The following is a 16,394-nucleotide window of genomic DNA, read 5'->3' as shown; positions in this document are numbered from 1 at the left end:
TGCTACGCCCAGGAGGGGACTTGGAGGGAACACCTGCAGTGCTCACAGTCGCACTTTGCAGCAGCTAATAAACATGCAGTACAGATGAAAGTGTCTCATCGCAACACAGGAGACATCCCATTCCTGCTGGATATGACGAAGCATTTCGCCATCTTCACGCTGTGTACCAGCCTCTGTTTGTACTTTCCATTGGACTGACACCTGTCTGTCTTTGAGCGAGCGTAATATGAACGTATTTCTTAAAGAGCAGCAGCAGAGAGGACATTTCCTCTTATTGTTAAATGTAAAAAAGAAAGTTAGCATTCCACTGCATTCTAATCTGACAGAAAAAGTTGATGATTCACAGCCCTTTGCACTGTCTGCAACATCTGCACAGCACACTCAGCACAAGGGCCAAAAGCACAATGATTTTATTGTATTTGAAACCAAATATGGAACAAAGCTGCGTCACAAAGAACAGTATCACTTAGCAAACACACATTTTGTGTCCTTTGCAACAGTCATCTTTGTATTGAGCACTGCAATTGTATTACTTCAGTGCCCATCCTTGTTCCAGGAATGGATTTGCTTTCTTCTCTGTGTTTGAACACGCATGTGAGGCCACTGTATCATGATCTGAACATTACTTCCAACTATAAAACTGACTGTTGACCCCTGCAGCCATCCACATTTAATTAATGCAGCAATCTGAGATGTAGGTTGGCTCAGAAGAAGGGGCGAAGTGAACCGTGTCCATCTGTTTGTCACAGCAGTCGGCACCGCAGCCAATCTGGTGTTTCTACACAAGATCTGTGAAGCAAAAAACCTAAACGCCTCTCCTTCATTTGTGTGTGATTCTGTGTATTTGAGGCCAGAGCTAAGGCTACGAGGGATGCCTCACTGAGCACAAACATGCAAGCACATGAAAACACATGCAATAAGCTATATTATAACTGGCTTATTCACACACTGCCCTCTGGGCTGTATACCATGGACACAGACGAGGATGCCATCTGTTATCTTTCCATGGCTTTCCCTCCCTTCACTTAGCTTCACTCAGTCTTAATTTTACCTCACTTGACTCTCAACTTTCTTCCCTCTCTTCTTCCATTGTCTCACGTCAGTCACCATTCTCACATCTCAAAGTGATACTTTCTGCCACCATTACGACCTTGTCCAAGCCTCGCCTTGTCCAAGCCTCCCTGTCCTCTTCTGCTGCCTCCCATAACTTTCTATGCCTCTGTTGGACAGCTCCGCATCATCTCTCACTTTCTTTCCACCACATGTTGTCTTCTCAGTATGGACCTTCGCAACCCAAACCCATACGCTGACGATCTCGGGACATCTCTCTCATTTCCTCTTTTTCTCTCTGGATCGCACTCTATTTGATCATGTCTCGTGCATCCTTTCCTCCTCCTTATATTATCTAACCCAAGCCAGGGCATCCCACTCTGAAATCAAAGGCAGTGCCTGTGTTCCTTCTAACTCCAGCCTCCCTACTTACTGGAAGGACAGACAGGTCTTTGTACGCGTGTGTGTTAAAGAGGCCGGAAATGCCTTCAATGACTGCAGATGTGGGGACCCTACAAAGCCACTTCTGTGGCTTTACCCTTCATGATTTCTCTTTCCTTTTCACTTTACCCCTTTTCTTTGCATAAGTGATGAGGTGAAATGGCTCTACGTGATGATGGGGAGGCATGCTAGAAGTGAGCTCAAACACATTCACAGGCACACAGATGCACATACTGCACCTTCTTTTAACAGCACTAGACATTTATAAATTATGAGGCATCAAAATAGGGTGGGGGGTTGCTGCACCAAGAGACAAATGTGGAAAATGGCAGGAAGTTTATAAAAAAGTTAATATATGGAGTTTCCCTTTGCATTCAAGATTCAAATTCTTCCACTCTGATTATCCCAAATGTCCAAACTGCATCACAACATCACATATCGCATTTTAGATCAGCGCAGCAGAAAGAAATGATGCAGGTAGACTCGGCTCAAACCAACAGAATATCTCGTCTAGACAAAATCAAAACATGTCATTTCTGAAGTGTATCTGGGAGAGAGCCTGTAGTGTCTGGCACCTATTTTCCTCCGAAGCTGACTGCAGTGAACTAAGGGAAAAGACAGGTTTCCACCATATTGGTTGCACCTGTCAGATTCATTAAACTCTGTGGACATGAGGGAGGAGAGGGGGAGAGGGGTGGTGGAGCTGTGTACAGTATTGACAAGAGCACAGAAGATGTAGATTAGAATGTGTACATGATAAAAGATGAGATTATCATCGAGCCATTGCACTCATGTGCTTCAACCTGCATGCAGCTCTGGTCACATTCGGAGCAGCACACTGCAGGCGGAGGCAACACAGCCTTCAGGCTGGCGCATCCTCTCAGATAATGGATGCTTTTAAGCTTTTGAGTGTTAACTGTACAGGAAATATCGTCTACTGACATGACTTCCTTAAATGAAGAGACGACAGCCTTAGGAGAAGATGAGACGACTATGAATTATAATCATTAAGCTTTTTTTTTTCTCCTATGATAGAAATAATGGAGGTCGTGATAATAAGTTATTTTTTCTTCCATGTTTAAGACTAATGACCGGCAAAGACTCAACCTACCTGCTTTTCTTAATGTAAGCTGTTTACGGTAGCCTAATAAGACACATCTGACATCATTCTGCATCATACTAAATAAATATGCATTATATTGACTCTCACCGGGAGACTGACAAATGAAATGGAATTAACCTAAAACATCCAATCATGGCAAAGCCGGCTCCATCCCGGGACCGTTCATCCACTTTACACGGTGCCAGGATTAACACATGTCTATATAGTCCTATATATATATATATATATATATATATATATATATATATATATATATATATATATATATATATATATATATATACACCTTTCCTCATTGACAATATAATGTCTAGTTGGTGACAAACCTCACAGATGTAGGTCTGACCAGTCCCCTCAGGGCCGATAAGCGCATCAACCAAAAAACCTGCAGAATTTAACCCGTCGCGCACTCGTAAAACGCATCCATCCGCAGCGTGTTCGGGGAGGAAAAAGCGGCGCAGTGCAGCTCACCTACCGTCGACTGGCCGGTCGGAGCAGCGGTGCGGTCCAAGGAGATGTCGGGCTGATCTTTCAGAGGTGGAGATCTGTGTGGACGTGACCCGTGTTCTCCCTCGTCGTCTCCCTCCCTTCCAACCTCGCCCCCCTGAAGAGCTGCACTTCACGACTCGGGCTCAACATTCGGAAGGTGTTCAGAATAAGTCGGGCTCTGCTCTCTCTCTCTCTCGGAGCCACTCGACTAGTGTCGGTAAACACCGGCCACCCTTCGCCCCTCTGAAAGACACCTATGTGGTCATCCGACAGTGAGGAGGGCGTTTATTCCACGAGATGTTCCACAAGGCAAGCTTCAGAGGGTGATGCTGATTCAGCAGAAAGTTATGCGTCAATAAACAAATTAAAGCCAGACATTATGGCCAAAGAGGATGATAATGTGTTCGGATTAGATTTGCATTTAAACTCCATGGATGCTCTGATGCATTGCTTTCAGTCACATCACATTCCTTTTTCCACAAAACAAGAGCATTGTATAATGGTCTATTGGCTTGAAACACGTATATATATATATATATATATATATATATATATATATATATATATATATATGGAAGATGCTCATGTGTTCAGTACAACCCACTCATCAGGAACTCTTGAGAAACAACACACATGTTTTAAGTAACAAACCTGATCATCAGTGATGCTCAAGCTACAGAGGAGAATATCTGGCATATGTTTTACATTCTATGGAGATCCTCTTCTCGGTTGATGAGCCCCAGCTCTCAGGGTGCAGACTGTCTAACTAAAGTCCTGAAAGCTGCAAAGTCAATTCTGAGCTTTAAAGTTAATTCTGACCGAGGAAATGACAGTTTGGCAATACAAGGTCCACTTACTTCCTGTACACACACATCAACGCCTAAACAACACAGATAATAGTAATAAAATACCAAAATATGCAGATTAAACATAAAGTTGCAAAAATAAATACACGTATAGTTAAACATAATATCGACAGCATTTATTGTTTTCATTGGTAAAATCATCAGATTTCATAGTATAAACTTGGTATTGAGATATTAGCTATTTGATAGTTCTAAAAATCAAATTTAGTTACAAGCTAGTGGCTCCACTTTTAAAAACACCAAATGGCACAGCGGTATTTCAGGTGGATCAGTAAAGAAACCAAATGTGAGTTCTGTGTACAGGTCATTTTGAACATGGCATGGACACATAAACACATAGCAGATAAATGTATGGCCATGAGATATTGATGTGGAAGCCGCATCAGCATTCAGGTGCCTATTTATCGCGTCTCATCCCTGGACGTAAATGGATTGGATGAAGAGTTGATGGAGTAGGTGGTGGTAGTTAATGAGTAAGAGAAAAGGACACACTGGTAGGTTCATGATTACCTCGATATAAAAAAGGCACTATGCCCTTATCAGGACGGAGAAACAAGCTTATTATTTTCTCCACTGGCCACCGTAGCTGATGTATTTAAAAACCGCCATTCAACCCCCATCGATTCTACTATTCCACCACCAAAACATGATTATACAACTCCCACTTCATGGCTGCTACCTGCCGAACTGGCTGATTGAGCCGAAGCACAGAGAGTAGCAGCTCTTCACTGTAGCAGTGTTAATTCCTGCTCTGCTCGTTAGCGTACAAAGAGAGTTGAAAAATGCCAATTTTGATTGATGGGTAATTATGTCCCACCCTGCATAGCATCATCATCATCTCTTTTTTTTTACAACTTTAAAACCTACATTTCTTTGCGCGCTTAAGGCAAAAGGGACACTTGTAGGAACAATTTACAAAGACAGATGTAGGAAGTTTCCTAAGTTATGTTTCTTCCACCGCTGGTATGCTGTGCAACAGCTGACCCTCTTAAATTACACCCACGCTAAATCCACAATATGTTGCAATACATTCTTCAAGTCTGAAGCTGGCTCACGAGTGTATCTCCCACGCTCTGATTTGAAAGGGAATCTATGTGTAATGGAAAAGCTCCACTGTGGCAGACTTCCCCACATGCAAACAATGATATTTTACATTACAACTTATTGTTTTTTTAATACAGTGTACCCTGGCGGTGCTACGTCTTCTTCTTGCTCCTTCCCTTTCCTCCTGCAAGCTGTAGAGTATTTGCAGGGGCAGACAGTTTGTGGGTCTGGAGGTCAAGTTTCTGCCGAAGGATCCCTGTGAGAATGAACTCCGCTGTGACCACTGAGAGAGATTTGGAGCGAGCCGGGCCACAGAGCGGCCAGTCCTCCTCACAGGAAATCACCACAGTCTGAGGCTGAGAGGAGAGGGGAGTAGTGAATGATCACAGATACATAGACAGACCATCATAAAAATAATGTTAATCTACTGTATGTGAGGCCTGGGGGAGGACGTTTGACTGGTACCTTGTGAGAAGAGGGCATTTTAGGAAGGAAGGTAGCTCCACTGCAGGAGATTATGTCTTTCATGTGAACCGGCTCTGGTTTCACTGACTTTGTAACATGGATCTCATAGCCCTAAGAGAAAGAGAAAAGCAGACAAGAGATGCGGTACACGACATGTCTCTGCAAGAACGCCTCCACAAATCAATATGCAGTATGGTATTTTATGTGTATACCTGCTCTCATTTGAGCTAGTATCAGCACAGTATGTGGTATTAAAGTATCTCTGATACAGATCTGAACAGTGCAGGGTAGAAAGTGGAAGAGAAATGGAAACATTACTGCCGGCATCCATCCGTAAAGTGCCCATAAAACATAATTGGTGCTTTAACCATGAATGTAAACTTACTGAACACAAGCCAAAGTGTAATGGTAAACAATAGCCACTGTGCTCTTGAAAAAGATCTGAGCATGTTCAAGGAGGCGGAGCTAAAGGTTTAAAATGTGGCAACATGTCAAGGGTTTTAGATCTTTTGTATGTTGAAGATGGTTCTGACTCGAGCGTGTCTGAATGACACCACAACTCACTACACCTCACCGTGTCATTATTACCCACCAACCGTGTGCCATCTGCCAAGGGAACCTCCACGATGACACTCTGTCAACCTCTCACTCAGAGAAGGAATACAAGCACAGAAATAGATGCTCTGGCTGTGTTAAACGTACCTGCAGGAGAGGCTGACTGCTGGCAATCCTCAGAGACTCCTGCAAGCAGAAATTGAACTTCTTTTCCTGCTCTGGATCCTTCACAACAAACGCATTAGGAGACAGGAAGCTCCCAGCCTTACTACTCTGAAACACAGGGGGAGGGGAGAAAGACAACAAGAACAGTGCACAGTGAGTGTGAGTTTTTGTGACTATACTTCCACATTCATTTATCAGTGAGAGAAAACTGGCCCCAGACTCGTTTTAACTGCTAATATAGCAACGGACCTCATCCAGCCAGTGCGTGTTGACAATGGGGACTCCTTTCGCCACCGCACACAGGAACTTGACCGTCCTGCGCACCTTGTCAGTCACCAGACAGTTCATGTCTGCCACTCCTTGAGCCATGCTGCCTCCCAAACGCTCCAACACTCTCTGCCCTTCTTCATCCACCACACCTGTGAACAGCACCTGAGAGAGAGACAGACAAGGGTGTTGTTCAGAGGTCGAAAGCCACTCTGAACAGATTTTTGGTAATCTGTCACCCTGCGACGTTAAAATTGGAAGAAACGGCGGCATTGAAACTAATCTCACTGTGGTTCCTATTAAGTTAACAGCGTGATGCATTTTGTATCATTTGGCTGGTTCAAATGAAATGATCACGCCTGATGAATAACAGAACAGTGTGCTTAGACGAAACTTAAGCTAAAAAGTAACAATTTATTTGCACAAACAAACCAAAACTAACGTAAATTCTGTTAAGTTCGACTGAATCGGTATAAATTCTAAAACATAAAGTGAATGTATGAAGCTTTTATTGGCCCTAAACTGCTTTGCAAAAAACATATGAAAGAATATCAAGAAAATGTAACAAACATATATGACAGCATGTGATAAAACATGTTATAATAACAGTATCATTAAAAAAAAGCATAATTTTGGAAATTAACAGCTTTTTAAGCAGTTGCAGAGAAGTGATGCCTCTTAGTCCACACACCTACATCCTGGAGAAAAGAAAGCCTTAGAGGGTGCAGTGGATCAGCTGTGAGCTAAATGTATGCTGTTATCTTGCCACAGTTTAACAACCCTGTCCAGTCCGTTCTTGTTGTGTTCAAACCCCCCCCCCCCCCCAAAGATCAACATACTCAGAATGAAGATCTTGTAAAACAATATCAGCATAGCATAATGTGATTGTCAAATTTGCGTTTTCTGCATGATTTTGGACAATCTCACAAATATGACCACATGTGTATATAAGACATATAAAACCTTGTAGGCCTGTCTGGCAGCTCGTAATTGACCGCCGGCTGCCGGGGAAGCAGAGGAGGAGCGGCGGGTCTTTGCCACAGGTGAGGAGTCCACAAGAGCCTGTCGCTTCCGGGACACAATGCCGGTCGGAGTCTGGGGCTGTTAAATGGAAAGAGAGATGGGGGAGGGGCGACAAGGACAAACAACGGACAAGGACAAACATGAAAAATACCATGAGAAGGATGAGCAATAGCTCATATGGAAATATGTGCAGTAAAGAAAGCAAAGATCATAAAGCGTAAGAGTAGGAAGTGAACGTGAGACCACTAAACCACTTAATTCATCAGTGTATTAATGGCAATGCAGAGCGGGTTAGGATACTCTTGTTGCTGGGAGAGTTGGAGAGGCGCAGGCGGCCCCTGATGTTGATTGCAGTACATTATGATGGCTGGAAAGGCTGACTCACAGAGGAAAATGCACCAGGGCCTTTTAGCCAAGGTGAAAGCCTTCCTTCTCAAGGACAGACGTTCCCGGACTTTAATTGTATACTACTCCGCTTTCCATTTGGTCTTCTTCAGCCCGACTGTATTTTTGTCTCACTCAAACAACAACTTCTGACACCTTAAAATGTCCAATGCATGTTTAAAATGTAAGTAATCAAGTCACCTCGGATTCCTCCTGGTCAACAGATGCTCCACTTTCTTCCTGCTTCTCTTTCGTCAGCTTCTGGACCACTGATGGCCGACCTCTGCCTCTCCTCTCTACTGTCCCCTTCTCCATTTTCTCACTCTCTTCTATCACCTCCGATTCAGCAGAGGAATCTTTTGCATTCTTCTTAGCTTGAGCGCTGGATGCCCGACCTTTTCTCTTAACTTGGACCTGACTCTGGTCTTTTGTTTCCCCTTTTGCTGCCTCTGTTGTTTGGGCTTTCACCTTCCCTTTGGATATTTTGGAGCTCAAGCTGGCATCCTCATCTGTATTCGCCTCCAACTCTCTTTTTCTTCCGTTTCTTTTCCCTTTAGCCTCCTCTCCGTCACTGACTGCAGGAGCTGCTGGTGTCTCCACAGTCTCACTCTTTACCACCTTTTGGCCTCTGCCCCTGACATTCCTTTTAGGCAGAGGTGAATCTTCACCGGCACACTCCTGACTTGAAGGGGATTTCTTATCCCCAGCAGAAGGTTTAGAGCCATTTGCATTAGCTCGCTGCCGCCCTCTAGTGGCACTAGCCTGCGGAGAATCTGTCCTTTCTTTCTCGTGATCATGGGGAACCTCATTAGAAGATTCCTCTGCTCTCCCACCTTTCCTGCCTCTGGCTGTAGGTGTGGGAGCCACATTCTGGCCACTCTGACTATTGATAGGAAGGATGGAGTCTGATTCTGTTTTCCTCCCTCTTCCTCGCTGCCTGCCTCCTCTTCCTCCGCTCAGAGAGCTCAAGCTGCAGCTGGAAATCTCAGAGCTGATGGAGTTGGACCTCGAAAGGACTCCCTGAGGAGAGACATCGTAACTGTCCTGTTGTGTTGGCTGTGCAGCTACAGTCCTCCTTCTATTGCTGCTCCTGGCGATGGCTGCCTGGGGCGGCCCACTGGTCCTCGTCGCTCCTCTGCCTCGGCCTCTCCCCCTGCTCCCCCTGGTGGTCACACTGGAAGCAGACCTCTCCGAGCTGACGGAGTTGGAAGAGTTGGAGCGAGAGCGTGTTCTCCTTGCTGGGACATCATCAATGGCTAATATGGTGGCGTCTTGATGCGGCTCCGTTGTGCACGGGGCAGCTCTTGTGGGTGTTTTGGGGTTGTTATCTTTTTTCTTTTTTTCTTGTTGCTCTTTAGTCGTTTTTTCTTTGGATTGTTTTTCTTGTTCCTCCCTCTCAAGTCCTTCTTCTCGTTCCCTCTTTGCCATCTTCAATCTCTCTTTTTCCTCCTCCTTTCTTTCTTTTCCTGTTCTCTCTTTCTGTTCTCTCTCTCTTTCTGCCTTTTCACATTCTAATCTCAGTTTTTCTTCCTTCTTCCTTTCTTTTTCCAGTCTCTCCTTCTCTTCTCTTTCTGCCTTTTCCCTCTCTAATCTCTCTTTTTCTTCCTTCTCCTTTCTTTCCCTCTCCAATCGTTCTTCCTTTTGTGCCCAATCAGCTCTTTTCTTTTCATCTTCTTCTTTTCTTTCCCTCTCTATTCCCTCTTTTTCTACCTTCTCTCTTTCCTTTTCTATTCTCTCCTTCTCTTCTCTTTCTGCCTTTTCTTGCTCTAATCTCTGTTGTTCTTCCTTTTCCTTTCTTTCCCTCTCCAATCGTTCTTCCTTTTGTGCCCAATCAGCTCTTTTCTTTTCATCTTCTTCTTTTCTTTCCCTCTCTATTCTCTCTTTTTCCGCTCTCTGTTGCTCAAGTCTTAACCTTTCTGCATTTTCAGCCTGCACTCTTTCTTGCTCTTCTATATGTTTTCTTTCCCTTTCTAATCCGTCTTGTTCTTGACTCCTTTTTTCTTGTTCCTCTATGAAGTTGTTTCTTTCTGTTTCAAGCGTTTCCTCCTCTTCCTCGCTCTCTTTCTGAGCTTGTTTAGCCTCCTCTTCCTCATCAGGCCTTGATGTTCCACTCCTTCCTCTAGTAGTTGGCAAAGCCTTCATTTTCCCTCTCGTCGGTCTCTTGGAAGGTTCAGAACACTCTGCCTGCTCCTCCTCTTCTCTTAATCTTGCCCGTGTCCTTCTTCTACCTCCAATAGTCGTGCCACTGGTTCCAGTTTCAGTTTCTCTCCCTTTCCCCCGCTGAGACTGTCGGACAGTTTTAGTCTCTACAGGATTTGTGAGCGGTTGTGTGTCCTCTTCTTGAATTGGCTTTGCTCTTCTTTTTCTTCTTTCACCCGCCCCCATGGGCTGGGTTTCAACAGCAGAGACATCTTCAGAAATGGTGACGGGCTGTGTCTCCTCTTCAAGTTGCAATGGTTTTGCTCTCCTTTTTCGTGGACCTGGAATCAAGTCCTCTTCATCACTTTCTCCATCTTCACCTGTATCCATTGGCTGCGTTTCAACAGTGGAGAGCTCAGAGTTTGTGAGTGTTTGTGTCTGCTCGTCTTCGAGCCACAGTTGCTTGGCTTTTCTTTTTCGTGGACCTGGAATTGAATCCTCAACATCGCTTTCCTGATTTCCACTTGTAGCCATGGGCTGAGTTTCAGCGACACCAATGTGCATTGGCTGGGTTTCAACAAGTGAAAACATTTGCGTCTGCTCCTCTTCAAGCTGCTGTGGCTTTGCTCTTCTTTTTCGTGGAATCAAGTCCTCATCGTCACTTTCCTCATTCTCACTTACATGCATGAGCTGAGTTTCAGCCACAGAAAGATCATCACGGAGGTGCCTCTCCTGAGATTGAGCTGCCTCCTCCTCCTCCTCCTCCTCCTCCAAGGCAAACATTGGTTGGGTTTCAGCCATAGCCAGAGTAGATGAGGTGGGAAGGTGGAAAGGCTGAGTCTCAGCAGTAGCAGTGTTTGTTCTCTCATCTTCATCGGTTTCAACCTCTGAACAACTGTTGGGCTCTGAAATATAAGCCTGTGTTGCTTCCAGGGCTAAATCTACTCTAGCTTCTTTTTCAGACATTACTGGACATCTGACAGGTTGCTCATCCTCTCCATAGGCCTGCAGATTTGAATCATCCTCCAAGGAAGTTCTGTCTGCATATGCTTGGGTATCTTCCAGATTTGCACCCTCCACCACAGAGACAAAAGCTTGGGTGCTCTCCATGGCTAGAGCTCGGGCCTGACCCTCCAGGTGGCTGCTGTCAGACAATCCCAGCTGGAAAGACCCTCCTCGAATGCACTGTTTGCCTTTTCCATCAACAGAGGACTGGGTGGGGTCCTTGTTGTGGTCCTCTGGAGGGTTGCTCTGGCAGTCTGTGGTCTGAAGAATGAAGGACTGGGTCTCAGCCACAACACACAAGTCATCCTCCAGGCTGTCGGTGCAGGGAGACAATTCTGTAGGTATTGCACCTGGGAGACAGAGAAGACAAAATAAAGAAGTGTGAGTAAGGTTAAAATTAATGCTTTACCTCTTGTACACCCATGTTTATAAACAGACAAAAAGTTATGTGTCAAAAGTAATTTACTCACGTCTAAATGGACATGATGAGGGAATCAGGAAAGCCTGAGTCTCCATATCTTCCAGTTCTCCTTCTGGAACCATCCCAAAGTGAAGATAAAGAGAAAATGATATTAAAAAGGCTTTTAACAGGCTTATATTATATATTAAAATGCCAAATATATACAGTATACACATCACTGTATATATATATATATATATATATATATATATACAGTGATGTGTCTTCAAATTGAGAAAAGGAGGTCCACTTTAAATGGATCACTTAAAAATAGAAATAAATCTTAGTTCTTCTTGATTATTGCGATTATTTAACCAGAAATGCCAACAGACATGTGTACTTTTCTTGTATTACATTGTTATTATTTGTGTTCATTGAGTGTTTAAATTATATTAATGGTTTGTTTTACACCTGGGAAGTTATTATACAAAGAGCTTGTTCTGTCAATAAAATGTATGAAAAGGCTTTATGTCAAATCTTTACTTATGATGGGGAGCCTTTAACTGTAAGTTTCTTTTCTTTTCTTTGTCATTGTTTGTACTATTGATACCATTTTGTGGTATTTTGTGACACTAATCAGCAATAACCTGAAACAAAAATACAACAACATATACAAATAAATTAATATGCAATATATTCGAGAGCTGCAACAATTAGTCAATCAAGAGAAAATTAAGAGACAACCATTTTGATAAATCGCTTAAATGTTAGTCATTTTTTAAGTAAAACATTTCTTGGTTCCAGCTTCTTTAATGTGAAGTTTGATGCTTTTCTTTGGAAACTGAATATATTCTGGAGTTTGGACTGTTGGCACGTTACCTTTGGCTGTGGATAAATAATATGGGAATTGTTCGACTAGTTTCTGTCTTCTTTTCTTTCTTTTTTTTAACAATGAATTAAAAAAGAATTATCAGCAAATGAAACAATACTGAACACCATCTATAGCTGCAGCTTAGATGCATCCCATTAAGTTCATATTTGAAGATGGATTGACTGATCACCTGACACCTGTACCGGAGTAGAGCAGTTCTGCTGAAGGGGAACCAGCAACCCAGGTGTGTTTTCTCTGCGCAGGCTGGGAATCTGCTTCTCACCTGTCTCGCCAAAATCCACCTCCTTATCTTCCACATCCGTGTCACTGTCCACTCCGAGGTAGGCTGGATTGACTCCGTCCCCAGCAGGGGGCACGCTGGATTCATCAACATCTGTGTCTGCATCAGAACCTGACTGAAGAGCTTCCGACGTGGTACCAGGATCGACAGACAAGGCAGAGACAACGACAGGAATGAGCAGAGGAGGATCGTCTTCCTCATCTGTGTCACTGTCAGACAGAACCTCCAAATCAGCTCCAGCGTCCGCAGTGGCGACGGACTCGGTGACAGCAGACACCGCCGAGAGTTCACCGATGGCAGCGGCAGGAATAGCTTCATCATCTGTGTCGCTGTCTAGATTCAGGCTGTGAGGCGCAGCATGGACGGATTCAGGCCCAGTTGGCTTGACATCGAATCTAGTAGGAGTTTCATCTATTTCAAAGCGTGAATTATTTGTTCCACATTGCTCTTCTTCTTCCTCATCAATATCTGTGTCACTGTCTAGGTGTAAATCGTTGCGCCGCGTAGAAGGGGAAGAGTCGGCCGCGTGTGTGCTTTGAAGTGACGTTGGTTTTGCTTTAATAGCAGCGTCTGACACAGCGTCATCATCCACATCAGTATCGCTGTCCATAGTGATGCCTTCTGCCTGAATAACTGAAATAACACGAGGAGCGTGGTCAGGAGAGGAAGGCACAGATTTGGGAACTTCGTGTAAGGCATCCTCGTCGACATCTGAATCACTGTCCATGTGAAACTGGGCTGTGTTTGGTGACTGATCGGCTTGTTGGTTCGTATTCAAGGTCACTGGGCCTGCAGATGCCACACACTCCTCCTCTCCCTCCATATCAGTGTCACTGTCCATGTCAAATACAGGGATTGCATCTGTTAAGACTGCTGGGGAAAATACGGGCATTTCATCGTCTCCAGTGAGACTGACATTGCTTTCCTGTTCCCCTGGCACATGTTGTTCACTTTCTTCAGAATTTCTCCCTTCCAGCGCTGCTCGTTCTCCCTCCTCTTCACTGTTGTTCTTTAGCTGCTGTTGCCCCATATCTACGTCTGGCTCCTCCTTACTGAAGCTGACATGTCTGGAAGGCCTATTTTTTGTGGAGGAGGACGGTGTGATGGGACTTTCATCCTCACTGTAAAACAGCAGAAGAAAATGTGACCAGCATTATAATTCAGAAATAGAAAAAACAGGAATTAACTGTTTCAATGCACATACTTACAGAGATTTGTAATGTCTGTGTTACATGTTAATATGTTATGAATGTAGATATTTTAAAAAGCCCAATGTAAGATGTTACTAATATACCTTTCAGGGACGATTTTGTTTGTTGGACTCAGGAATGTTGAACAGGTGGGACCTGATTTAAGGGAGTCAGAATCGGACACTGCAAAAAATAAATAAAGATGTAAAACCTACGATACAAAAAACAGGGCTTCATTTCTATAAGTACTTACATGATTTAATATACCTGGAGCCTTGCGCCTTCTTTCCCCTCTTTCCTCGTCTGAGTCCGAGTCAGATTCTGGGACCAGGGTACCCTGTGGCTGGGTTGGAGTTTGCTCAAAGGACAGGCAACTGGTTCTGACGGGAGTCTTCCTTGTGTCCTCCTGACCAGGTAATGACACCCTAGACGCATTGACACATGTATTGCTGCCTGTGCTTGTGTCACCTCCCTTTTCTCCCAAGGCATCTGTCATCCTGACATTTACCCCAGAATGTCTGCTCACAGGAGTCCTCATATCCCCTTTAGAGGAGACTGTGTCTATAGTGCAGCTGACATATTGACATGGGATGTCTGCCACCACCAAACTGTCACCTTCACTGAGGGCATAGCGTACGTTAGGAGTCAGCTTGAAGTGGCCCTTGCGGGTCCCATTCATGCTCCCTAGGTCCCAAATCAAAGCCTCCATGTCGGCGTCATTGCGGCGACCTCTTCTCCTGTAGACAGAGAGCCTGATGGTGGCATGCTGCTTGGATATGGAGGTTGCTGACAAGAGCAGGTTGCAGGTGTTAGGGTCACGGCCCAGCACATTATCTCCCAAAAAGAGGGGCAACTCTGGGTGACAGAGAACGTTCATTAGAAGAAATGCAGAGACAAGATGTTTATGAAAGTTAAATAAACAAAGTATTGGTGTAAAAACAGCAGTAGTAAGCCACTCACCTGTCTCAGGGATGTGTTCATTCTTTAAGATGCACAGTTTCGCCAATGGTCGTCTCTTCTTGTTTTCATTCTCCTCTTTATTTTCTTCCTCAACTGACTCCAAGATTGAGTCACTGGTCATTTGAGTGTCATCCATTGCTCACACAGGGTAAGGCAGGACGACTGCTGGGCCTATACTTAAAGACGGATAAATGGCTCCTCGGGCTGCAATGATGACGTCTGTTTCCACCAACGGTCGCTTCAGCTGGCCCTGAAAACGTAAACAGTTCATAGACATGATCGGGCAACTGCATGCGGCTAACGTCGGCCTGAATAGCCGATTGGTGATCTCTTTAGAGATACTTTCCTCTTGTGTTCTGGCTGACCTCCACGTTGAAGCATGAAGTTAATCTGATTTAATTTACATTGATCAACGCACCATCACTTCACAGAAAGCACAAGAGCTGAAGTACAAAAAGACGTTAAACGCTTAACCGAGTTAGCGTCAACATCACAACCTCGTGTTATAGGAAACCCGTTGTGTAATTAACGCTCTGTCTTTATTATGAATGAAAATCATTGCAAAATCAATTAACGATAAGGACAATTAAATCTAACGTTACCTTGAAACTAGGCAGGACGTGTAACGTTAAGAGATTATTCTAGGGGCTTGACCGTTAAACAGCCAACCAACTGCATGGCAACCTTTTTTCAATGCGCCATTTGCACACATTTGCAATGTGTGTGCATTACAAGTTTGTCTTTGCATATTATTAAAAAGGTTGTACTTAAACCTCATGCTTACCTTCACACGCTTTACTCGGTGGCGATATACTAAAGGAAAATAAACATGCACATCCTGGAAATAATAGACCACGCCCACAAGAGGCGTTCCGACCGCAATGTATTGGCCAATACACCAATCATTCACGCTCGAATCTGTTGCCATTGGTCAATAAACCCCATTCCAACTTTAAAAGACTCTGATTGGCCCACCATTTCCCGCACGCGCGTATCTTAAAGGGGCCACCACATACCCAACTGTCTGCATAACTCACACAGCTTTGGGGAAATGTTCTGATAGATAGTTAGAAAAAATTACATTATGCTGTAGTTTAGGCCTACTTCATTGTTTTTGTTACCAAGTCCTCTTAAGTTTGCTCTCAGTTACATTTCATGAGGTGTTCCAAAGATATTCTATTTTTAATACAGTTCAGAAGTAGCTTAATCTTTTATGTATATACTTTGTACGGCTACACATATTTGTCATATGCAGTGCTAAAGCACAGCCCCCTTGAGAAGGGCCTTGAGGTAGGTGCTGCTTCATTATCATTGAGGACCTGTCTTGAGTCGCTGTGTCAAAGGTAGTTTAAGACCATTACTATTTAAGTTTGGTGATTATATTTTGCATACATTGCCACAGTAACATTGGGGCCTGTGTGGAAGGAATATGGCTACAGCAGCTAATTTATGCCCTTGTGTCGTGTTGCAGGTTGAGCCATGCATTCTTTGGGCCACAGCAACAGTTTGAATTATTATATTTATCTAAAATAGTAATAATGTTACTACTATTTGTGGTGCACCTGCATCTCTACCTCTCTGAATGCAAAGCCTTACAAGAAACACATACCATTGTTATTATTTGTTGAGTTAAGTATGGAACATTGTTGCTTGGTC

The 16,394-nt window shown here is 43.9% G+C and overlaps 1 protein-coding gene across 3 annotated transcripts; it reads right to left on the bottom strand.

The window, feature by feature from the left end:
* Positions 1–4,063: 4,063 nt before the first annotated feature.
* mdc1 (mediator of DNA damage checkpoint 1) lies at positions 4,064–15,608 on the bottom strand. Of its 3 annotated transcripts, none has more exons than XM_034553724.1 (12): positions 15,523–15,608; positions 14,739–14,988; positions 14,046–14,633; positions 13,883–13,961; positions 12,478–13,709; positions 11,487–11,549; positions 8,074–11,366; positions 7,429–7,566; positions 6,448–6,630; positions 6,181–6,306; positions 5,479–5,589; positions 4,064–5,369 (listed from the first exon to the last, which is right to left on the bottom strand). In XM_034553724.1, exons 2-12 carry the CDS (start codon positions 14,872–14,874, stop codon positions 5,166–5,168), a joined length of 6,153 nt encoding a protein of 2,050 aa, XP_034409615.1. In that variant the 5' UTR covers positions 14,875–14,988; positions 15,523–15,608; the 3' UTR covers positions 4,064–5,165. The 3 variants fall into 3 exon arrangements, with proteins under 3 accessions (XP_034409615.1, XP_034409616.1, XP_034409617.1); XM_034553725.1 differs by having other exon boundaries at positions 12,571–13,709; XM_034553726.1 differs by having other exon boundaries at positions 11,487–11,546; positions 12,571–13,709.
* Positions 15,609–16,394: the final 786 nt, after the last annotated feature.

This window comes from Cyclopterus lumpus, chromosome 16, assembly GCF_009769545.1.
Source record: "Cyclopterus lumpus isolate fCycLum1 chromosome 16, fCycLum1.pri, whole genome shotgun sequence".
Classification (NCBI taxonomy): Eukaryota; Metazoa; Chordata; class Actinopteri; order Perciformes; family Cyclopteridae; genus Cyclopterus; species Cyclopterus lumpus.
Note: the sequence above shows the minus strand (reverse complement) of the source record. Positions and strands in the feature narration are given on the sequence as shown.